The following is a 26,620-nucleotide window of genomic DNA, read 5'->3' as shown; positions in this document are numbered from 1 at the left end:
TTCCTTAATCTAATGATGGAAAATATGATGGAACAGGGGGTGAAAGAAAATACTAGATATAGAGGAGATGATGAACCGGCTAGACTGGATTTGGTGTTAACACAAGAAGTGTACCTATGTGGGGATATACAATAAAAATGTCCATTGGGTAAGAGTGATCATGTGGTTATGGAAATGCAGATGGCAATAACACAGCAAAGGAAAGATGAGACATACAGGAGTGGTAGATTGAATTATAGAAAGATGGACACAGAAAGTTTGAAAAATTATTTCAGATTATTAGATTGGGAGATGATGTTACAAATCAAAGAAGTGCAAAAAATATATGAATTTTTATGAAATATTATAAAGGAGTTATGAAATTTGTACCAAAGTATAAACCGAGAGAGGAAGGAAGAAAAGATTGGTTTAATGCAACTTGTGTTAAGGCTAAAGAAAAGAGAGATGTGGCTTGGAAAAGATGGAAAAAGAGCAGGAATATACTAAATAAGGAGAATTATAGAGTGGCGAGAAATGAGTATGTGAGGGTAAGGAGGGAGGAAGAAAGAAAATTTGGAAAAGATATTGTAGACAAGATTAAGGAACATCCAAAATTGTTTTACAGGTTCATAAATGGTAAACTTAAAAAGAGAGAGTCCATTGAAAGGTTAAAAGGAGAGCAAGGGATAGTAGATGACCCTAAAAATATTGGAATTGCTAAATAATAGGTTTCAACAAGTATTTACTAAAGAAACAATGTTTGTAAAGCCTCAGAATGTAGAAGGAAATGTGCACATGGATGACATTAAGATACCTAAAAAGGAGTTATATAAAATGTTGGAGGAACTTAAAGATGATAAAGCGATGGGACCAGATGAAGTTTCAGGAAAATTATTGAAGGAATGTAGAGAAGAATTGATAGATCCATTATATGATATAAGGTGCTCATTAGAAACCGGGGAAGTACCGGTAGAGTGGAAAAGAGCTGAAGTGGTGCCCATTTATAAGGGAGGCAGTAAGGAGGAGCCTCTTAACTATAGACCTGTGTCTTTAACAAGTGTGGTCAGTAAGATTTGTGAGAGGGTGATAAAGAAATATTGGATACGGTTCCTGGAGGATCATAAGTTATTATCGGATCATCAGTTTGGCTTTTGGAAAGGGAGGTCATGTGTAACAAATCTACTGAGCTTTTATTCGAGAGTGGTCGACAAAATACAAGAGAGAGAGGGATGGATGGACTGTGTATATTTGGATTTAAAAAAAGCTTTTGACAAGGTACCTCACGAGAGACTGTTATGGAAAGTAGAGATTTATGGAGGACTGAAAGGAAAAGTGTTAAAGTGGATGGAAAACTACTTGAGATGGAGGGAGATGAGAACGGTAATAAGGGATGCAAGGTCAGACTGGTTGGTGGTGGAGAGTGGAGTCCCACAAGGTTCAGTGCTGGCACCAATACTTTTCCTTGTCTATATTAATGATATGCCAGAGGGAGTAAACAGTTATATTAATTTGTTTGCCGATGATGCGAAGTTGTGTAGGTGTGTGAAGAGTGAAGGAGATTGTGAAATTTTACAAGCAGATCTGGATAGGATTTGGGAGTGGAGCAAGAGGTGGGAGATGAAATTTAATCTGAGCAAAAGTCATATGATGGAGATGGGGAAGAGTGGAAGATGGCCAAGAGGGTCATATAAGATGGGTGAAGGAGTAGTGTTGAAAAAGGTGGAAAAGGAAAAGGATTTGGGAATGATAATACAAGACCATGGGCAGTTTGAGGCTCATATTGACAAGATGTTTGGAGAAACATATAATCTGATTAGAAATATTGGATTAGCCTTTTATTATATGGATAAAGATATGATGAAGAAATTAATTAGACCAAGATTGGAATATGCTGGGGTGGTTTGGTCCCCCCTATAAAAAGAAGCATATAAGGAAGTTGAAGAGATTGCAGAGAATGGCAACAAAAATGGTTCTGGAATTGGCAGAAATGACCTATGAGGAGAGATTAAAAGAAATGAATTTGCTTACCTTGGAACAAAGAAGAGAAAGAGGAGATTTAATACAGGTTTCTAAACTGTTGAACGGTCTGGATGAAGTGGATAATGAGCAAATGATGTTGAGAGAGGAAATTTTAAATAGAACTACGAGATCGCATAGTAAAAAGATAGCCAAGGGAATATGCTTGAAGGATGTGAAGAAATATAGTTTCCCACAAAGATGTGTGGAGGTGTGGAATAGTTTGAGTGAGGAGGTGGTGTCAGCGAGGAGTGTGCATAGTTTTAAAGGAAGGTTGGATGTGTGTAGATATAGAGACGGGGCCACACGAGTATGATACCCAGGCCCTGTAGAATTACAACTACGTAGGTGAATACACACACACACACACACACACACACACCTTGGGGTGACAATTACCAATGACCTATCGCCAGAGAGACATATAAACAAAATAATTGGAGAAGTATTGAACTTATTGAGGAACATAAGAGTGGCGTTCGTATATCTAGATGAAGAAATGATGAAGAAAATAATTACTGCAATGATAAGACCGAGGCTTGAATATGCAACAATACAGTGGGCTCGAACTTAAAAAACACATAAGAAACTAGAGAAAGTACAGAGGCTGCAACAAAATGGTGCGGACTTAAGAGATTTGACTTATGAAGACAGACTGAAAAGAATGCAACTTCCAACCCTGGAAAACAGAAGAGAAAGGGGAGACCTGATAGCAATATACAGAGTGATGATTGGCATGGAAAAATGGATAGGAAGATCTGTGTATGTGGAATGGAAGAATGTCGAGAGGGCATGGGAAAAACTAAAATGGCCACTTATAGGAGAGATGTGAAAAATATAGCTTCCCTCATAGAAGGTGGAAGCATGGAATACACACACACACACACACACACACACACACACACACACACACACACACACACACACACACACACACACACACACACACACACACACACACACACACACACACACACACACACGGTAGCTCAGTGGTTAGAGCACTGGCTTCACAAGCCAGATGACCGGGTTCGATTCCCCGGCCGGGTGGAGATATTTGGGTGTGTCTCCTTTCACGTAGCCCTGTTCACCTAGCAGTGAGTAGGTAGGGGATGTAAATCGAGGAGTTGTGACCTTGTTGTCCTGGTGTGTGGTGTGTGCCTGGTCTCAGACCTATCCCAAGATCGGAAATAATGAGCTCTGAGCTCGTTCCATAGGGTAACGTCTGGCTGTCTCGTCAGAGACTGCAGCAGATCAAACAGTGAATTACACACACACACACACACATGCCCGGTAGCTCAGTGGTTAGAGCGCTGGCTTCACAAGCCAGAGGACCGGGGTTCGATTCCCCCGGCCGGGAGGAGATATTCGGGTATGTCTCCTTTCACGTGTAGCCCCTGTTCACCTGGCAGTGAGTAGGTGCGGGATGTAAATTGAGGAGTTGTGACCTTGTTGTCCCAGTGTGTGGTGTGTGCCTGGTCTCAGGCCTATCTGAAGATCGGAAATAATGAGCTCTGAGCTCGTTCCGTAGGGTAATGTCTGGCTGTCTCATCAGAGACTGCAGCAGATCAAACAGTGAAACACACACGCCCGGTAGCTCAGTGGTTAGAGCGCTGGCTTCACAAGCCAGAGGACCGGGGTTCGATTCCCTGGTTGTGTGGAGATATTTGGGTGTGTCTCCTTTCACGTGTAGCCCCTGTTCACCTAGCAGTGAGTAGGTACGGGATGTAAATCCAGGAGTTGTGACCTTGTTGTCCCGGTGTGTGGTGTGTGCCTGGTCTCAGGCCTATCCGAAGATCAGAAATAATGAGCTCTGAGCTCGTTCCGTAGGGTAACGTCGGGCTGTCTCGTCAGAGACTGCAACAGATCAAACAGTGAAACACACACATTTGAATTGGAGATTAATTTTTATGGATAGGATATTGACATTTGAGTTGAATGTGATAGATAACTGCCAAAATTATCAATTCTCCCAGTGAAGTCTAAGGCACTAGACCAGATTTTCTTTGTCCTGGATCAGGGGATACTGTGAACTTTTCAATGATACATCTGTGACCTCATTGAATGTCACAGCTTACCCTCTAAAGATGACTTTCTTTCTTTACACTATTCTCCTTGCATATCATACATAGATACTCTCAAAATATATTATCCCAACTCTTACACCAACCAGCCTTGGTGGTCCTACCTTGGGATTCTACCACTATTGTCTGAATTGATATCAGCCTCCTCTTTGGGTATTGAACCTAAGTGTCTTGACTCCATCTCAAATTTTCCTCATCAACTTATACAACATTCACAGCATTGAATCTAATTTTCAATCTGTAGAACACTGCTTTTCCTTTATTTAATCTCATCTCCTTTATCCAATCTCATCTTTTGCTCACCAAAATTCACGTGTCAGAGGGAACTGATATTAACCCCTTTTCTATTCCCTCTCTTATCCTCATGTTGAATTCAAAGCTGGATGTTTAATTTGTATGCACAAAAGCTTCCTCTTGGTCACACTCATGAATGTATTATATTTTCCACCATCTGGCCAAGATTACAGTCACTCGCAAACCACAATTAACTGTTCTGTATACATCTTATCTAACTTATGACTGAAAATTTCTTGGAATGTTTTATTTCCAAAGTGGATCAGACTAATTACAGTGGTACCTTGGAGTGCAAACGCTTTTGAATACGAACAACTTGGATTACGAACAAAAATTTTTTTTTTTTTTTTTTTTTTTTTTTTTGCATTAGAGGACGAACTTTGCTTTGGAGTGCGAACAATAACAAACGCAGCCAACAGATTGCCCGCAGCAATGTAATTCACTACGGTCGCCTATTGGTCACCCAACCAGTCTTTCCCATTACAGAGCGAGCTCAGAGCTCATAGACCGATCTTCGGGTAAGACTGAAACCACAACACACTCCACACACCGGGAAAGCGAGGCCACAACCCCTCGAGTTACATCCCGTACCTATTTACTGCTAAGTGAACAGGGGCCACACATTAAGAGGCTTACCCATTTGCCTCGCCGCTCCGGGACTCGAACCCGGACTTCTCAATTGTGAGTCGAGCGTGCTAACCACTACAGTACGCGGTGTGCGATTAGCTGACTGCATGCTGGGACACCATACTGCCTCAGTGCCTCAGGAGTGTTGTTTGCAGTTGTTTGGTTGTTGTTTTGTAGTGCCAGATAATAATATAAAGTGTTTTTAGTTATTAAGATCATTGCCTAGCCTAGCAGCACACATGGTCACGAGACATACAGATAGACGTATGGAAGATTCTAGAAGATCTGAGGGGAAGAGAGAGTATCCAGCTCATCAATTAAAAGCCGTAACCCTTATAGCCCGTCAGGCACAATCATGGCTCTTACGTTAGAGCCCGTCAGGCATGATCTTGGCGCTTTTCAGAAGCTGCACTCCTTTATGCTGCACAGTTTGTGCATGCTTGAGGCTATCTGTCATATATCGAGGCCTGTCATTGGCCCATTGTTTTCAAGATGGTGGACACTTAGCCAATCATGTATCAGCTTTTACAAGGATATGTTTCTGTAGGTGTGAGGACACCAAGCGTGAGGATGGTGAGAGCACTTATGTCAGTGTGCTGTATTTTATCCTTTATTATGTATTTCTTGGTAAGATATAAGATATATATTTATTTCCATGGATAAATAAGCAGTTCAGAAACATATTATGATGCATGACAATATTGGATTTGTTATTGGTTTAGATAAGAGTGCGTAGTGCTGGCTTGATGGAGTCAGCTGAGGAGGATGTGTTGGTGCTTGTGTCTGACTGCAAAGAAGTTGAATTTTCATATTATAATTTGCTTACTTCCCTGGTTTATTTTCCATGATAAATGTAGTATATCAAAGAAAAACTTATTGGCTTATATAAGAGTCTGCGGTGCTGGCTAGATGGAGTCACATGAGGATGTGGTGACGCTTGTTTCTAACCACGAGAAGTTGAATTTTTCATTATATTACATTTTGCTTACTTTCCTGCTTTATTTTCCTATCTTTTGTAGTTATAGCATAATAGTAGTAGTATATATAGTAATAGTATTCAAAAAGTAAGAAATTAGGTGAAAAATAGAATGTTTTTGGTCTTGGGAGGTGTTTTGGGACGAATTACAATTTCTTCCATAAGAATACATGTATTTTGATGCTTTGGAGTAAGAACAAAATTTTGAACGGATAAAGTTCGTATTCCAAGGCACCACTGTAACTTAAAAATTGGAGCACATTGACTTCCTTCCTTTTTGTAGCATGCTCCACTCATTTAGACAAATGTTCACCACCAGCTTTGATTTTCTTCCCTTCTCTGACCAACCTTTAATTTTGATATCCTCTACAACCGAGAGCAATTAGTTCAACTTCCTTGTATTCCTGTCCATCATGGAGATATGCCTAATATTCTTGATGTTTTACTAACTTTAGATACTTCTACCTTTGTTGTCACTTAATCATCTCCATTTGGCTCCTCCAATCATAATCTCTCATCATTATTTTGTCCTATCACTCTCATTAGGATCCCAACCAAAAGTGGGATCTGGCATTTTGCCAGAGGTGGAGAGAGTGACAGACAGGCAGAGAGAGAGAGAGAGAGAAAAGTGGATAGGGGGGGATGTTAGAGTGAAAGAGAGTGGGTGACCTTTGTGTCAAGATCACCCACTGGCTATTATCTTGTCATTATTAATTTTCAAACTTGGAGTTGACTGTGTATCAGAAAATTTTAGCATGTTTTAAGACCTAGAATATTCATAGAAAACCACAATTTAACTCCTAATAAATTGTAAAATAAAGCAAATATTTGATAGTTTTAAAATATGCTGTAGTCTGTGAAGTCTCCTAAAATAAAGTGACTGCTCAGTAACCTTCAAGTGGTTGTTATATCCAAAATTTGGAAACAGTAATCAGTAAAAATATAAAGTTTTTGATTGGCTACTGATAAGAAACCAGCTTATTGTGCGTCCTCAAGTCACACTATGATTTTCCTTGTATTTTATCAAATATGATAAAATATCAGAAAGGCAATTATGGTAGGTTACGTCAGTTATTAGGAGAGGTAAACTGGGAAGATAGTTTTGGAATTAAAACTGCACAGGAGATGTGGGATATTTTTAAGGTTGTAGTAAAGGGTATAGTGATGCAGTGTATCCCTTACAAAGATATAAGGCAAAGAAACAGGAAGCCATTATGGTGGACTCATGAGATAGGTAGCCAGATCAGAGAGAAGAAGAGGGCATACAGAGAGTTGCAGAAAAGTGGGAAGATGTAGATTTGATTAGGTACAGACAGGTCAGAGATGATTTGAGTAAGGTTATAAAAAAAGTAAAAGACAGGCAGAGATAAAACTAGCTAGAGCTGGGAGTAAAGATCCCAAAAAATTATATAGTTATTACAAGGTCAGTGATAAAAGAAATAAGGATAGGATTGGACCACTCAGAAAAGATGGTGTAGTAGTGGATCAAAATGAAGACATAGTAGAATTATTGAATGAACAATTTTCTTCAGTATTTACTAGGAAAGAATAGGAAATCCTGTTACAAACAGTGCGACGAGTAGTTTAAGAGCTTTAGAAAATATTGATATAAAACCGGGAATTATTAGGAAATTTATTCTTGAACTAGACGATAGGAAAGCCAGTGGTCCTGATGAGCTACATGCCAGAGTACTTAGGGAGGGTGTAGACAGTATTTCTGAAGCACTTAAGTTAATCTTTGAAAGATCACTTAGGTTTGCTGAGATACCTCAGGACTGGAAGTTAGCTAATGTTACTCCAATATTTAAAAAAGGTAGGAAGGATGATGCGAATAATTATAGACCGATCAGTTTAACTAGTATAGTATGTAAGATACTAGAGAAAATCATTAAGGGTAGTATTTGGGAGCATTTAAATGAGAATAGATTAATTAGAGATACCCAACATGGCTTTAGATCAGGGAGGTCCTGTCTTACAAATTTGCTTGATATCTTAGAATATATTACCAAGGAGTTAGATGATGGAAATAGCATAGATGTTATATATCTAGATTTTAGCAAGGCGTTTGATAAGGTACCGCATAGGAGGCTAGTGTACAAATTGAGACTACATGGGATAGGGGGTAGGTTAGTTGATTGGATTAGTGAATGGCTTTCTGATAGGAAACAGAGAGTAGTATTAAATGGGGCAATGTCTGAGTGGAAGGAAGTGGTTAGTGGGGTACCCCAAGGATCAGTGCTAGGACCTCTTCTTTTCTTGGTGTACATTAACGATTTAGATATAGGAATTAGTAGCAAAGTATCAAAGTTTGCAGATGATACTAAGATAGCATGTGCAGTACAGGGTGAAAAGGACAATTACAGAATACAACGAGACCTGGACAGGCTGATAGCATGGGCAGACAGGTGGCAGATGGAGTTTAATTCTGATAAGTGTCAGGTTATGCATTTAGGTAAAGACAACACAAACTTTAACTATGAGATGGAGGGATGTTGGCTAGAGGCAGTAGAGGAAGGAAAGGATTTAGGAGTAGTGATAGACAGGACTATGAAATTTTCAAAGCAATGTTTAGAAGCAAGAAATAGGGCAAATAGGATCCTGGGTTTTATAAATAGAAATGTTAGTTATAAAAGTAAGGAAGTGGTGCGTAGCTTATATAATTCCTATGTTAGGCCCCATTTAGAGTATTGCATACAGGCCTGGTCACCCCACTATAGGCAGGATATCAACATGTTAGAAGCAGTTCAGAGAAGAGCAACTAGGATGATACCAGCATTAAAGCGCCTGGAGTATAGAGATAGATTAAAGGAATTAAACATGTTTTCATTTGAGAGGAGATGTATAAGAGGATATGATAGAGTTATTTAAAATGTTCTCAGATACAAACTACATAGATGTGAGATCTTTCTTTACCTTAGAGGAGGGAAATAGGACTAGAAATCATGGCAGGAAGATTAGAAAGCAAGGCTGCAGGTTAGATATAAGAAAATATTTCTTTAGTCATAGAGTGGTAGACTTCTGGAATGCATTGCCAGAGACGGTTGTAAATAGCACTAGTTTGACAATGTTTAAAACAGATTAGATAAGCACTTAAATTCATTAGATTTATAATTATGTATAGCACTGCATGATAGTTTTTATAAGAAATTTACTATAGTTAAATAAGACATGATCCCCATGTATGGGGACCACAAATTGTAGAGGATTTCGCTGCAGGACTTAGCCCTATTAATGGCCCAAATATTTAGAATTAGTATATAATGTATTGTGTACTGTAAGTGTATCTTTAAGTACTGATGACGAGGTCGCTGTGCGACTGATACAGGATAACCTAGATGGGCCCTGGTGGCCCTTTGTTATCCTATTATTTATGTTATGTTATGTTATGATAGTGGATTTTATCTTGATGAAGTAGGATTTCTTGCATCATAAAATTAGTTATGTTTATATGTAAAACCATATAAAACTGAACTTTGAAGTACTCTGGGTTTACTGTACTTGCATACAGAGTGAATAAGTGTGTACTCAGGATATCATGAAAATGAAACAAAGGTTAGTAAAGAATAATAATCATAAAAGTGAATTGTCATGTAACAATGAATTGGAGTGTAGGAAATACCTTTACATGTAATCTAAATTGGAAAGTTCACATTTCATATATAGCCAAAACAGCCTGTTGTTTCAATTCATGTCTGCTAAGATTTTTTTTTACCCTACCCCAAGCTACTAAATTTTTATAAAGGCCATATCCATCCATTTATACACATTCTTTGGTACTGTGGACTAAAATTGGTGAACATTGGTCCATTGAAACCATTTGTTTATTGGTACTGACACTAAGGTTAGATTATGTTAAGAGTGGCTAATATCAAGAATTACTTTATGAAAGACAGAAGAATAAATACAATACCGTACTGGTAATCAAGAACACAATCCAATCAGTGTAAAATACCTTTACAAAGCATATTTGCTAAGTTTAGATTTTGCCTTATTAATGTTTTAAACTTTTTTTTCTCAATATATTTCTTGCACACCCGCTTTATAGATGTATCTTTTTTTTTTTACTTTTGATGAACCCTAGCTTCTGTGCTATTATTAAATTCACCTTTTTTTCCCCCTTTTCTTATTTTATTCCAGTGTCATAGTTATAGATAATTATGATAATTACAACACAATACCTATAAAGGGCATAAACCATGGAGCTGTGAACTATATGTGTTGTTATTACACTGATGTAAACAAAGTGATCACCTGCCAGTCAGTTTTCAAATCAGGAAATTGTCTAGTATTGCTTGATCTTTATCTTGATCTTGATGCTACAGATGGTGCTGGATTACTCTTAAGTGCAGAACTTTCAAATTGAGTCAGCTGCTTTGAATTTTATCCATTGCATATAAAATCTATTAAAGGGAAGTCTATAGTACTGAGGCATGAGTGTATGTTGTTGTTTGTTTCACATATAATGGGATTCCACTCATATTACTCTTTTGAACATGATGTAATCAAAAGCATTTTGTATATTCAACTACTCTCCTATGACTGACTTCAGCTTCCCTCTCATCACAGCAGTGTTGCATCTCTTGCTATTTTACTGTTATTTTCTTGCTATCTGTATATCTTCCTCCTTTGGCCTCACCCCACAAGACACTCTAATTTTATTCCTTTTCTTTCCACTTCTTTCATGCAAGAGTTAACCAGTATTCTCAATTATTCATTCCCTTTCCTGATAAACTCTTGAGTTCCATGCCTGTGTCATATTTCCTCCTGTCTCTTACATGAAGTTGTTCAAAAGGGTGGTTTCAAAACACGTTATCCTTCTATTTTGGATAGTCATTTCTGACTTTGTGGTCTGGCATTTATACTGACCTTTTTTCTTGTAATTGTGTTGCCCTTGGCCAGTGTGTCTTTTACATTTTAAAAATCAATATGTAAGCAAACTGAAATTTATATTTGTTGTTTAAAAGAAAAAAATGGTGCCATTACAAAACCCCTTCAAAATTCTTGATGGCAACTGGTTAGCAATTGGTTGTTTCAATCTTGTAAAATGTGTTTCCCTTTGGTCAAACATTTTACCACATATTTTTCCAGAGGCATTCTTTATCAAGTATGTTTTAATTCTACAAGTGAATACTGAACCATTGTTACTTCATAGCCATGATTGACTTTCTATGTAGTGAGTAGTTTTCCATGTGGAAAGTGTAAAAGAAAGAATTTAGATTTTGCAGTTTTTTGACCTTCATTGCTCTTCTGATAGTTTAATACATTTTAGTTAAAACATCATATCACTTAAATTTCTGGAATATATCTACTAAAATGAGTAATGAGTAGTTTTCCAGTGGAAAGTGTAAAAGAAAATAAAAATTTTGCAGTTTTTTATCCTTCATTGCTCTTCTGATAGTTTAATACATTATAGTTAAAACATTATTTCACTTAAATTTCTAGAATATACCTACTAATATCTTGCATCTGCATCCTTGTGACCTAACAAAAAATTAATAAATAAATAAATAATAATAATGATAATAATAATAATAATAAAAAAGGGAAATCAATATATTCATCATCATCCAATTTTGCCACAGGTATTCTAGGGAAGAAACCTTCACAGTCATCAGCATAGACATCCGGAACTACAGCAACCTGTATGACTCCCTTGAGCAGTATGTGAAGGGAGATCTGCTAGAGGGGGACAATGCTTATCTTTGTGAGAAGTGTGAAAAAAAGGTAAGCTTACATTACATTATTAAGTATAGATGATATTCTTTTTTATATTTATGTAAATATTCTCAGAGCCAAGTGAGGAATTGCTGAAAGCTATCACTGCATGGTCTGCTAGAAGGGATAGATAGATTTTGATTGTTAAATTTGTTCTGAGATGTTGCAAAATTAAAAGAAAGAAATAATCAATAAGGAATATACAGTTGACAAGGAATGTATAGAATATGGAGAAGACTTAAATAGAGAAAGGAAGGTGTTGCAGATGCCTGAGTAATTGTTTGTGTGTATTTTTCTATGGGCTGGAATGACAGAGTGTACATGTAGGGTTGAGTCATAGATATCCAAAAATTACAATAAAGCTGTCAGTTCAAGCACATGGAGTCTGATTAGGTTCTGCATGTAAAATGATATTTAGTGCTAATATCAGTAAAAGATAAATATTATAAAGCTTGCCTGATTATTTAAAGACTTGCATCTGGAAATTTTCTTTTGTAGTTTTTTCTTAGATATATCATATGATTCATGAATATATTTTTTAATTACTGTTATAGGTTATGAATGTTGTATCAGAAGTGACAAAAAGGCATTATATGCTATGTAGGAATAATGTATAAGGAAAGTAATTTAAGTAACTGAATAGAGTGAGTGGTAGCAAAACACAGGTTAATGCAGAGGAATGTAATGAACTGAGTGGAAGTGAAAGGAAGCCCACAGTATCAAGTGTTAGATTATAAAAGTTAGTGAAAAAGAGGGTGCTGTAGAATAGGAGAGCAAGAATATTTACACAAAGTATTAGGCTGTAGCATCATTGGTGATCATGAAATTAAGGATGTGGATATAATTTAAATACTGATTACTTCAGGTTGATACAGTGAAGCGAATTTGCCTGAAGAAGCTGCCTCCAATCATGGCCATCCAGCTTAAGCGATTTGACTATGACTGGGAGAGGGAATGTTCCATCAAATTCAATGACTATTTTGAGTTTCCACGAGAGCTGGATATGGATCCCTACACAGGTATTCTATTTATTTATTCATTTATTTAATTGATAATTATAATTATTTATTTATTGGAAGTTTTAACTTGCAGCCCTCAATTATTGTGTTACATTACTATCGTATTTAGATTGTGTTATTGGTTGTGATTGTCATCAATATTCATGTTTGGTTCACTTACTATTTTAAAATTGTAGTACTGTTTCTCTGATTTGTGTTTTATGAAGCTTTGAGATCTTACCTCATAGTGATGTGTTGACTATTTCTTATTGCTGGAGTCCATCTTGTTTAGCTGCCTTATTTGTTCAAAATCTTGGAATGAGCAAAAGAAGGCTGAAGGGAGTTTACTCAATAGGGAATAAAGAAATTAAGATGAAATCTGAAGAAAAGACCTAGGAGTAACCATTGTGGATAACTTGTCACCAAAAGAAGCACATAGATAGAATTACAGGAAATGCCTATGAACTCTTGAGAAATATAAAGGTGGCATTCACTTACGTCTTACATAGATAAGGATATGATAAAAAGAACTTAACGATTCTAATATGCTCAAAATTAGAATATGCAGCTACAGTATGGTCAAGGAACAAAAAGAAACACATAAGGAAACTAGAGAGAATACAGAGGGCAGCAACAAAGCTTCCCCCAAGTTTAAGTGAACAGTCATATGAAGAAATGCTACGAATACTTGGTCTTACAACCTTAGAACAGAGAAGGGAAGGAGGAGATCTAATAGCAGTGTACATAGCAATGAATGGACTGGAAAAATTAGATAGAGAAGATTACTAATCTAGGACAACAGTGACATAAGAGGACATGAAAAGAAATTAAGAAAGGACAACTACAGGTGAGATATCAAGAAGTTCAGCTTTCCACAAAGATTGTAGAGGTGTGGAACAGTTTAGATAAGAGAGTTGTTGAAGCAAGGACAATCAATAATTCAAAGAAATGTTGAATTTGCATAGATTTTTTTGTATGTTATAGTGAGATAAATCCACAATGGCACATGGCCTTGGACTATAACCTCTTAGAAACACCACTGTGACTAAGGCATTTAGGTGAATGGAGTTTCACAGGTTTTAACGATAAAGGAACCAACATCAGAAAAATAATATAGGTGGAGAAGGAAATTAGGTGTATTAGGAAAGTCATTGCTGCGATATTAGAAAAGCGAGATCAGCTGTTACAGGAAAATCAAGAACTAATAGTAAGATGTTGTGCATTAGAGGAAACAGTTAAGGTCAACAATTAAATGAGGTTACTCAAGAACAAATAAAAAAGGAGAACAAAGCTCTAAAGAAGTGTAAAAACTGTGAAGCAATGTTGGAAAGGCTTAGGGAGAAGGTTGAGGCAGGGTTGGGAGCAGTGAGTAAAGAAAAATTAGATGAGTGGAAAAAACATGGAAAAAAAGATCGAGAAGATGAGAAAGTGAACTTTGCAGAAGTGGCTAAACAACAAATATGAGAAAAAGGAAGGACACAGTGATACAGTTGATTAAGGAAAAGGAAAAATTAGTGAGAGACACAGTACTGTTGAATCTCGATAACGCAGACCCCGATAAGTTGGATTTCACAATAAGTTGGATTCTGACAGACCCAGTGTCCTAATTGAACTGCCTGCCCGTCTTTTTTTTTTCAAAACTTTTTTTTTTTTTTTTTTTTCACTTTCCTCTATCTTGTTTTCTATTGACATTATCAAAAATCTAATTCCAACAAAAAATTGCATTTTAGTTATTGTTCAAAATGATACCAAACAAAAGTCAATCAGAGTTTATATTGATTTTGTGAAAACTTCTCAAGTGTAAGAAATAATTTTTTGAGACATTCACTCCTAAAAATTTTTCATAATTTCATCCTTGTTTTGCTATTTGTATTGATCTGATTGACATGATATTTTCACACATGGTTGTTTATTCAGTGGTGACTTCCTTTTAGCATGATAGTATAATAATGCATCAGATCCCCACTTCTTTAGAAAATATTATTCATTCATACGTGAGGGTTCGGAAGCAGCCATCAGCAGCGTCACGGCAATCTACCATTTTATGACTGAACTGAACGCTCTTTGAATCGTTAGTAGTGTGTTGAAGTGAAATAATGATACTGTGAAGTAATTATTACTGTCTTGTCCAGCTTTATACCTTCGTCTCAAAATAATCTTTTGTGATGGTGTTATTATGTGATTTATACGATGTATAGTTGTGATGATGAAAGTAGTGAGAAAAAAAAACTTTTAAAAGATCATAGCAGTATTATGATATAGAGAGCGGATGAAGAAGAGTGGCAGTGAGGCATGGGGTGAGGCGAGGGTCTCGGAGTATGAGATAAGTGACAGAGGGGAGAAGAGGGTTTAAGATCTTGCTGTCGGCCACAGCTATCTCGCAGTTGTATGTTTATTTCTTATTGTCTTCTCTTCTTGAAGTTTCTGATTCTAGTTCTCGTCAATATATGCCTGTAAATTTAAAAGTGGCTTCTTGATGGGGAAGCCTATTTAATTATCAAAAAATATACTAGATGGTAGTTTAGGGATTGAAGGTTTCCGAAAGACAATAATCCCAAAGTAAATCCTGCACTGTCCCCCTAAAGTTCAATATAAACTGCCTGCTTATTTATTTATTTATTTATTTATTTTTTTTTATTTATTTATTTATTTATTTATTTTTTTTTTTTTTTTATTTATTTTATTTTTTTTTTTTTTTTTTTGGGTGGGGGGGAATGTTGAGGGGTAGGGATTCATATAAGTCAGACATTTGCATTTCTTGGACCAGCCTTTCCCCCTATTAGTCCAAGTTAGTGAGGGTCAACAGTAGATAAAAAAAAATGTATGGTTATGTATGGACCACAAGAGAAGAAAAACCCAGTGAAATTTGTGAGAGAAAAAGGGGAAAGAAAGAAATAGTAAAAAAAGATTATTTCAAAAGAACAGGATGAAGAACAGGGCCTAGAGAAAGAAATTGAAGAAGTATATAGGCTTAGGAAATACATTGAGATCCATATGGTCATTTAAAGTTAAACTGAGGTCTCAAGTACGAGTCGAAGAAATAGCAGCAAGGATAGGAAAACTGGCTGCAAACACAAAATACAGGATAAAGAGGGATATGAACCAGGAAGAAATGGAAAAAGAGAGATAACTGAAAAATTAAGCTCAGAAAAGATCGAGAGAAGGACAGAGAATGAGATGAAGAAATGCTATTGGAGAGTATTAGACATGATGCTAAGGATGTCCAAGAAGGGGAAGGAAGACATTTAGGGTTATATATACAAACATGGTTGGGTTTACATCAAGAATATTGGAAGTGAGAGACTGTATATATTTGAAAAAGGATTGGACGTGGTATGAATAACAGAAACAAAGTTAAGCAAAGACATTAAAGTAAATTTTTAAAGAGCAGGGATATAATGTTTGGAGGAGAGACAGAATGATAAAAGCAGGAGTAGTAGTATTGATAATGGCTCGAGAGGATAGATAAGTGGAAGAAGTACAATATGGAGATGGAATGGCAGATGCTTTAACCCCTAAAGTTGATTTACTTTCCACCTGTCAAAAATACTAAAAGATTTTTTCCTTATAAAAGCATATTTCTCTGTGTTATTCTGAGTACAAGGATGTAGTTTTCAACATGTTATGACCTTTGAGAGCAAAGTTATTGCATATCAAAAAATTCTCCCCAAACCCATGGCAGAACCTGCTGCTAAGAGATACCCCACCAAACTCCGATAACACTGCGCGAGTGCTTTCTCTCTCTCTCTCTCTCTCTCTCTCTCTCTCTCTCTCTCTCTCTCTCTCTCTCTCTCTCTCTCTCTCTCTCTTTGAATTTGATGTAAAAGTAGGAACTTTTGCACTTTCATGTCATGAATATGCGAGCTCAGACATATGAAATGATGTGCAAAACAGGAAAAGAAAAAGAAACCACATATTACAAGTATTGTGGATTTCTATAATAATTGGAATCTGGCAACTCTTATTAGCAATGGGATTCACGTGACTTGGCCGACAAGCACAGTCCTGTAGAGGCAACCATGGGTGACACACACTAGTGCATTGCTTGAGGGGAGTATGTGAGGAGATTTTTAAACGTCGCTGTGAGGATTGGTCTCTGTCTCCCAGATAACTATCAGAATCATTACTTCAGTCTTCACTTTCTTCTGTCTCAATAAAAAAGTCAGTCTTCATTTTCATCACTGTCCTCAATGTCATTACTGAGTAACACTGACATAACATCACTCGGAGTACTGTTTCCTCCCTCCGGGTCAAGGAGGTTGCCAGATGTCGCCTCAAAACGGGAAAAGATGACCTATTGTGAGGGAACATATGTCTCAAGGCCTAGATTGGAATATGCAGGAGTTGTGTGGGCACCCCATAAAAAGAAACACATAAGGAAATTGGAGAGACTACAAAAAATGGCTACAAGAATGGTCCCAGAATTTAAAGGAATGATATATGAGGAGAGACTAAAAGCTATGGATCTACCAACCCTGGAACAGAGAAGAGAGAGAGGAGATCTGATACAAGTTTATAAATTGATCAATGGAATGGACCAAGTGGATAATGAGAAACTGATCCTGAGAGAAGAATATGACATTCGATGCACAAGATCGCGTAGTAAAAAGCTGAGAAAAGGAAGATGTCTGAGAGATGTTAAAAAATACAGTTTCCCACAAAGATGTATTGAGACGTGGAACAGTTTAAATGAAGAAGTAGTGTCTACAATGTGTGTGCATACTTTTAAAGTAAGATTGGATAAGTGTAGATATGGAGACCAGGCCACACGAGCATAAAGCCCAGGCCCTGTAAAACTACAACTAGGTAAATACACACACACACACAGAGGGAGTGAACAGCTACATAAATATGTTTGCGGATGATGCGAAACTGTGCAGAGTCATTAAACAAAAAGAGGATTGTGAAATACTACAGGAAGACTTAAACAAGATCTGGAAATGGAGCAAAAAATGGGAGATGGAATTCAATGTGGACAAAAGCCATGTCATGGAAATGGGAAAAATTGAAAGACGACCAGTGGGAATCTATAAGATGGGAGATGGAGTAGAACTAAAAAAAAACTAAAAAAGGAAAAGGACTTGGGAGTGACAATGGAAGAAAATAATCAACCGGTAAGCCATATTGATAGAATTTTCAGAGAGACGTATAATTTGCTAAGGAATATTGGAGTAGCATTTCACTATATGGACAAGGAAATGATGAAGAAATTGATAAGTACTAAAATAAGACCTAGATTGGAATATGCAGGACTTGTGTGGACTTCCCATAAAAAGAAACGCATAAGAAAATTAGACTACAAAAAATGGCTACAAGAATGGTTCCAGAATTTAAAGGGATGACATATGAGGAGAGACTAAAGGCTATGGATCTACCAACCTTGGAGCTGAGAAGAGAGAGAGGGGACCTGATACAAGTTTATAAATTGATTAATGGAATGGATGAAGTGGATAATGAGAAACTGATCCTGAGAGAAGAATATGACTTTAGAAGCACAAGATCGCATAGTAAGAAACTAAGGAAGGGACGATGTCTGAGAGATGTTAAAAATTTTAGTTTCCCGCAAAGATGTGTTGAGACTTGTAACAGTTTGAGTGAGGAAGTGGTGTCAGCAAAGAGTGTACATAATTTTAAAGAAAAATTAGATAAGTGTAGATATGGAGACGGGACCACACGAGCATAAAGCCCAGGCCCTGTAAAACTACAACTAGGTAAATACACACACACACACACACACACACGCCCGGTAGCTCAGTGGTTAGAGCGCTGGCTTCACAAGCCAGAGGACCGGGGTTTGATTCCCCGGCCGGGTGGAGGTATTTGGGTGTGTCTCCTTTCACGTATAGCCCCTGTTCACCTAGCAGTGAGTAGGTACAGGATGTAAATCGAGGAGTTGTGATCTTGTTGTCCCGGTGTGTGGTGTATGCCTGCTCTCAGGCCTATCCCAAGATCGAAATAATGAGCTCTGAGCTCGTTCCGTAGGGTAACGTCTGGCTGTCTCATCAGAGACTGCAGCAGATCAAACAGTGAAACAGTGAATCACACACACACACACACACACACACACACACACACACACACACACACCCGGTAGCTCAGTGGTTAGAGCGCTGGCTTCACAAGCCAGATGACTGGGGTTTGATTCCCCGGCCGGATGGAGATATTTGGGTGTGTCTCCTTTCACGTGTAGCCCCTGTTCACCTAGCAGTGAGTAGGTACGGGATGTAAATCAAGGAGTTGTGACCTTGTTGTCCCGGTGTGTGGTGTGTGCCTGGTCTGAGGCCTATCCGAAGATCGGAAACAATGAGCTCTGAGCTTGTTCCGTAGGGTAATGTCTGGCTGTCTCGTCAGAGACTGCAGCAGATCAAACAGTGAATTACACACACACACACAGAGATGTATTGAGACGTGGAACAGTTTAGATGAAGAAGTAGTGTCTGCAACGAGTGTACACTCTTTTAAAGTAAGATTGGATAGGTGTAGATATGGAGACAGGGCCACACGAGCATAAAGCCCAGGCCCTGTAAAACTACAACTAGGTAAATACACACAGATAGGATAAATAAGAAAGGATAAAGAGGCAGGCAAACATGAAGTCAATAATGATAATAATAATAATAATAATAATATTTATTATAATAATTATATGAATAATAATAATAATAGTAATAATAATAATGACATAATATTGATAACAACAATAATAATAAAGAGAGAGAGAGAGTGTGTGTGTATTTACCTATTTGTGTATTACAGGGCCCGAGCTAAGCTCTCTGTGTCCTGTCTCCTTGTCCATTCCTGTCATATCTCTCTTTTATCTGATTGACACACACCGCGTCAACGACATCACTGCTCAGTTTATTCCACTTATCAATGCTACGATGCGGGAAACTGTATTTTCTCACGTCATTTAGACAGATGTCTTTTATTAGCTTTTTTCCATGTCCTCGGAGATGATTACTTGTGGTCACCTTTATCAACTCTCTGTCCAGTATGTCAATCTTGTTCACCAATTTATACATAGTTATCATGTCTCCTCTTGTTCTTCTCTCTTCTAATGTGGTCAGCCCCAGATTCCTCAGTCTTTCCTCATAGCCTAACTCCCTGAGTCCTGGTACCATCTTTGTTGCCAGCCTCTGTACCCTTTCTACCTTCTTCACATTTTTCTTCATATGCGGTGACCAGACACAAGCTGCATATTCTAACTGGGGTCTTATTAAGATACATAATATCTTCATCATTCCTTCATCTAGGTAGTGGAACACAAGGCCAATATTTTGAAGCATGTTATATGTTTTCAAAAAAATCTTGTTAATGTGTTTCTCCGGTGACAAAGTGTTTTGCATGGTTACTCCTAAGTCTTTCTCCTCATTGGTCTCTTTAATTTTCTCATCACCCAGCCTGTAATCCCAGTTTGGTCTCTATCTACTTCTTCCCATTTTCATAACATGGGTCTTGTCTATATTAAATTCCATCTACCACTCCTTACTCCACTCATATATTTTATCAAGATCTTCCTGTAACTTGTTACAATCTTCCACATTCCTTACTCTCCTCATAATTTTAGTATAATTCGCAAATATGTTCATGTAACTGTCAATTCCTACTGGCATATCATTAACATAAATAAAAAACATGATGGGACCAAGCACTGACATTTTTGGAACTCCACTGGTTACCTTCTTCCACTCGGACTTCCTTCCTCTCACCACTGTTCTCATTTCTCTTCCGATTAAGTAATTTTTCATCCATTTTGCTAGTTTATCATTTACTCCTCCAATCTTCTGTAGTTTCCACATCAGTCTATTGTGTGGTACTTTATCAAAGGCCTTTCTCAAGTCCAGGTAGATAGCATCCACCCATCCCTCTCTATGTTGTAGTATGTCAGTCACTCTTGAATAAAAACATAATAAATTGGATACACGATCTTCCTTTTCTGAAACCAAACTGCCTTTCACTCAGAATGTTTTCACTTACTAGATACTTACTCCACTTAGCTTTAATTACTTCATCACATACCTTGCACAATATACTAGTCAACAATACTGGTCTATAATTTAGCGGTTCCATTCTACTACCATTCTTATATATAGGCACAATGTCAGCTCTTTTCCACTCTTTCGGGACTAATCCTGTTCGTATGGAGGTTTCCACAATATCAAATACGGGGTTCAACAATTGATCCTTACATTCATTTAGCAACCTCCCAGATATGCTATCAGGCCCCATTGATTTATTAATATCCAGATTGCTTATGATTTTACTTACATCTTCCTTAGTAACCATGATGTCCTGCATTTGCTTTATTTACGTAGGTCTTCCTCCCATAAAGTGCTCCTCCTTTGTAAACACTTTGCAAAAGTTGTCGTTCAAAATTTCAGCTATATCTCCAGCATCCTCATATACTTCTTCCCCATTTTTACCTTTACTATTTCCTCCCTTATATTTAGTTTTCCATTTATGAATTTGTAAAACATTTTTGGGTCACTGTCACAGTTTTCCACTACCCTCTGTTCATATTCCTTCTGTGCTGTTCTCCTTACTTCAACATATCTATTCCTTGCTGTTTTGTAAACTTCTCTTGATAATACATCACTGTTTTTCTTAAGTTTCTTCCATGCCTTTTTTTTGTTCTTTTTTGCTTCTTCACAATTTCTATTAAACCACTGTTTATTATTTAAAGTCCTCTTTCTGTAATATGGCACAAACTTTTTCACAGCAGAGTAATACAAATCCATAAATTTATCGGATTTGAATTGCATATCCCTTTCATTGGTATACAACGGACCAGTCAATTTCAATAAAGAACTCCCTTATATGGTTATTATTTGCCCTAATAAAATTTAATTTTTCCTCCCTGTGTTCCACAATCTTATTCGTGCTTAATTCCGTATCCAGCTCAAAGCTTAGGACATCATGATCGCTTCTCCCCTAGTAACATTTATGTTCAATTTCCTCTTTTAGAGAGATGCCCCTGGTAAATACCAAATCCAGCCTTGCTGCAAAATCTTGTCCCCTGCACCTTGTTGGTGATCTCACCCACTGTGTCATCAAGTTATGTGTTGCTACCTTTAACAAATCCTCTGCCCACTCACCACCGTTCACCACTTTGTAGTCTTCCCACACTATTTCTTTACAATTAAAGTCTCCGACTATCATCACTCTATCCTTTCTGATGAGTTCTTGCTTCATTCTGTCTAGAGTATTTCTCATCACCATTTGGTACTGTTCATATTCCCAAGCATTGGTTCTGGGTGGTATGTATATTGTTATAATATTAATGTCCTTCTTGCCATCTGTTATAAGCATATTTATCACTTCCTCATTTCTCTTACTATAGTTCACCTCCTTCACTATCAGATTTTCCTTAGTAAAAACCATTATACCACCACCTCCTTTATTTTTTCTATCATTTCTCCATACTTTGTAGTGTTTTACAACAAACCAGTCTAGCTTTATTTTGTGTCTTAGCTTTGTTTCCACTATACACATTATGTCCGGTTCGTTATTTCTTAGGTAATCTATACATTCTAGCCTCTGAGACAGAAATCCATCTATATTCATGTAAGTCACTTGTATTCCATTCCTAGTCTCTTTCTTCCATGTAATGTCTATTCTGCCTGTTTTATCCACCACTTCTTTAGCATCCCATTTCTCATCCTCCAAAAAAACTTGGTCTTTTCCTCCTCTGTTCTTTCGTCATTCCTCTCTTTCACTTCAGTTACAAGCTCTTTCATTTTCATTCGCTCATCCTGTGACATACTTCTTCTTATGTAAATTGTTTTGGTTTCCTCAGAGTCCTTAAGTTTCCAAGCCCTTCTCAACAAGGCCTCCTCTGCCACCTGAGACTTTAATTTCAATTTTAATGGTCTATTCTTGCCTTCCTCAAAAGCTCCCAATCTCACACTTTCTTCTACCTCAGCATATAGGTCCTCTTCCTCCACAGAGATCTTATTCAGTAAAGACTTAATCCTGTCATTTTCCTTATTCCTCCTATCCTGCCAGTTTCTGTTAGTTTCCTCCCTCAATCCTGTTATGATCACACATTTTTTCTTTTCAGCAATATCTCTCACCACATACTCATTTTCCTTTAGTGCCTTTACCATTTCACTCTGCGTAATCACATTATTTTCCTCTTCCTGCTTTTTCACTATCTCCCTAAAGGACCTTTGTATCTCTTGATGTTCATAGTTCACTTCTTTCATCCTGGCATCAATAAGATTAAGGCATTCCTCCTTCCTCAAGTCCCCTTCGAATATTTTCATCTCCATTTCTAGGAGTTTAGCCTTCATCTCTTCACATTGTTTCCTTAGTTGTTGGTTTTCCTTCTCCATCTCTACTTTTTCCTTCAATAGCTCTTTATTCACTATTGTTAACAAATAGATCTCTTTTTTGAACGAATCATTCTCGGCTATAACTCTATCCAATTTTTCTTCTATGGACAAAATGTTTAGGAATTTACTTTCCAATGCCTGGATTCTTGCATCCATATCTAATTTCTCCAGTCCTCTTGGAGTAGTTACAAAACCTTCAAAATCCTTGGTTTGCCTAGGGGTAGCTGCCATGTTTGCTATCGTCAGCTGATTATGGCCAAAACAATCACCGCTCACACTCTCCTCTCAGGGACCACTCTCCATATCCCTCACTTTAAACACTATGCAACAGTAGGACATCAACAGGACACTAACTCAGAGGTACCCGGGCCCTGTAACACCATAGGTATTTTCACTTCTTCCCGTCCGCAGCCGGAAACAAGCCGTCCTCTCTCAGCGACGGCGACGGTGTGTGTAATTCACTGTTTGTTTGATCTGCTGCAGTCTCTGACGAGACGGCCAGACGTTACCCTACGGAACGAGCTCAGAGCTCATTATTTCCGATCTTGGGATAGGCCTGAGACCACACACACACCACACTCCGGGACAACAAGGTCACAACTCCTCGATTTACATCCCGTACCTACTCACTGCTAGGTGAACAGGGGCTACACGTGAAAGGAGACACTCCCAAATATCTCCACCCAGCCGGGGAATCGAACCCCAGTCCTCTGGTTTGTGAAGCCAGCGCTCTAACCACTGAGCTACCGTGTGTGTGTGTGTGTGTGTGTGTGTGTGTGTGTGTGTGTGTGTGTATTTACGTAGTTGTATTTCCCTAGTTGTAGTTTTACAGGGCCTGGGCTTTATGCTCGTGTGGCCCCGTCTCCATATCTACACTTATCCAATCTTACTTTAAAAGTATGCACACTCGTTGCAGACACTACTTCTTCATTTAAACTGTTCCACGTCTCAATACATCTTTGTGTGTGTGTGCGCGTGTGTCTGTGCTTGCGTGCTTGTATGTGTGTGTATTTACCTAGTTGTATTTACCTAGTTGTAGCTTTACAGGGCCTGGGCTTTATGCTTGTATGGCCCCATCTCCATATCTACACTTATCCAATTTTTCTTTATAAATATGTACACTCTTTGCTGACACCACTTCCTCTCTCAAACTGTTCCTAGTCTCAACACATCTTTGCGGGAAACTAAATTTTTTAACATCTCTCCGATATCTTCCCTTCCTCAGTTTCTTAATATGCGATCTTGTGCTTCTAATGTCATATTCTGCTCTCAGGATTAGTTTCTCATTATCCACTTTATCCATTCCATTAATCAATTTATAAACTTTTATCAGATCCCCTATCTCTCTTCTCTGTTCCAGGGTTGGTAGATCCATAGCTTTTAGTCTCTCCTCATATGTCATCCCTTTAAATTCTGGAACCATTCTTGTAGCCATTTTTTGTAGTCTCTCCAATTTTCTTATGTGTTTCTTTTTTATGGAGGGTCCACACAACTCCTTCATATTCCAATCTAGGTCTTATTTTATTATTTGTCATTTTCTTCATCATTTCTTTGTCCATATAGTGAAATGCTAATCCAATATTTCTTAGCAAATTATACGTCTCTTTGAAAATTCTATCAATATGGCTTACCGGTTGATTGTTTTCTTCCATTGCCACTCCCAAGTCCTTTTCCTTTTTTACTTTTTCTAGTTCTACTCCATCTCCCATCTTATAGATTCCCACTGGTCGTTATTCACTTTTTCCCATTTCCATGACATGGCTTTTGTCCACATTGAATTCCATCTCCCATTTTTTACTCCATTTCCAGATCTTGTTTAAGTCTTCCTGTAGTATTTCACAATCCTCTTTTTGTTTAATGACTCTGCAAAGTTTCGCATTGTCCGCAAACAGATTTATGTAGCTGTTCACTCCCTCTGGCATGTCGTTTATGTATACGAGAAAAAGTATTGGCTCCAATACTGACCCCTGTGGCACTCCGCTGTCTACTGTTCTCCACTTGGACTTCATATCTTTAACTATCGTCCTTATTTCTCTCCCCTTCAAGTAATTTTTCCTCCATCTCAATGTGCTTCCTTTTAAGCTACCCTTCTCCTCTAACTTCCATAGTAATCTTCCATGTGGCACTTAATCAAATGCCTTTTTTAAATCTAAATAAATACAGTCAATCCATCCCTCTCTCTCCTGTACTTTATCAACTATTCTAGAGTAGAAACTCAATAACTTTGTTACACATGGCTGACATTATCTAAAACCAAATTGGCTATTTGATAATAATTTGTTGTCTTCAAGAAACTCAATCCATTGCTTCTTTATTACTTTTTCACGCATCTTGCATATTACACTAGTTAGTGATACCAGTCTGTAATTTAAAGGTTTTTCCTTCCTTTCGCTCTTATATATGGGAAGCACCTCAGCTCTTTTCCACTCCACTGGTATTGTTCCATTTTCTGTTGAGCATTTTATGATGTTGTATATAGGACTTGCTAGTTTTTCCCTACATTCTTTCAGTATTCTGCCTGAGACTTTATGTGATCCCATTGCCTTTTCCTCATCTAGTTCCGTCATCAACTTTTTTATTTCAAGCTTGGTTACTTTAATCTCTTTCATATGGACAGTCTCTATTATCCTGTGGTCTTTCAAATTTGGATTCCTTAGTAAAGACCTCATGAAAATTACTATTTAACAGTTCTGCCATACTTTTTTTTATCTTCCACCATTCCATTCTCTCCTTTTAACCTTTCTATTGTTTCTTTTTGTCTTATTTTTCCATTTATGAATCTGTAGAACAATTTTGGTTATTCCTTACATTTTTCGACAATGTCCTTTTCATAGTTCCTTTCTTCTTCCCTTCTCACCTTAACATATTCGTTTCTTGCTGTTTTGAAGCTTTCCTTATTTTCTGGATTTCTGTTTCTACTTCACCTTTTCCATGCTCCATCTCGTTTCTCCTTTGCCCTAGCACATCTTGCATTAAACCAATCTTTCTTTCCTTCTTCTTTAGGTCTATATTTCGGGACATATTCTCTGACTCCTGTTTTGTATATTTCCAAAAATAAGTTATATTTCTCTTGAACCATTTCTAAGTTTTCCATCTCCTCCCAGTTTACATTTTTATAATAGCTCTTGAGGTTCTCAATATCAGCCTTTCTGTAATTTAATCGGTTTCCTTTGTATGATTCATCTCTATCTATCTTTCCTTCTTCTATATCCATTTCTAATATTATATGGTCACTCTTTCCCAATGGGCACTTATATCTCATATCATTGTTAATTTGTATATCCCTTGTAAAAACTAGGTCCAATCTTGCTGGCTCATCGTTTCCTCTGAATCTTGTCTTTTCCTTTATTCGTTGGTCTGTCAAATTATCTATCATTAGGTTCAGAAATCTATCTCCCCAGGCATCTTCCCCCATACCACTTTCATAATTTTCCCAGTCCACCTCTTTACAGTTGAAATCTCCTACCAATATCACTTTTCTCCTTTCTTTAATGATTCTTGTAAGACTCCTTATTGTGTCATTTATCATGTCTTTATATTCTTGGTTAGTCCATGAGTTTGTTTTTGGTGGCACATATGTTCCAATGATTGTTAACC

At 37.5% G+C, this 26,620-nt stretch overlaps 1 protein-coding gene across 1 annotated transcript in view; it reads left to right on the top strand.

The window, feature by feature from the left end:
- LOC123514879 overlaps positions 1 to 26,620 on the top strand; it is a 573,117-nt gene that overhangs the window by 325,363 nt on the left and 221,134 nt on the right. The window contains exons 51-52 of the mRNA XM_045273138.1: positions 11,559 to 11,700; positions 12,557 to 12,710. Coding sequence (XP_045129073.1) covers positions 11,559 to 11,700; positions 12,557 to 12,710 — 296 coding nt within the window. The remainder of the gene's footprint in view (positions 1 to 11,558; positions 11,701 to 12,556; positions 12,711 to 26,620) is intronic.

This window comes from Portunus trituberculatus, chromosome 38, assembly GCF_017591435.1.
Source record: "Portunus trituberculatus isolate SZX2019 chromosome 38, ASM1759143v1, whole genome shotgun sequence".
NCBI classification, from domain to species: Eukaryota; Metazoa; Arthropoda; class Malacostraca; order Decapoda; family Portunidae; genus Portunus; species Portunus trituberculatus.
This window is presented reverse-complemented; position numbering and strand designations above follow the sequence as displayed.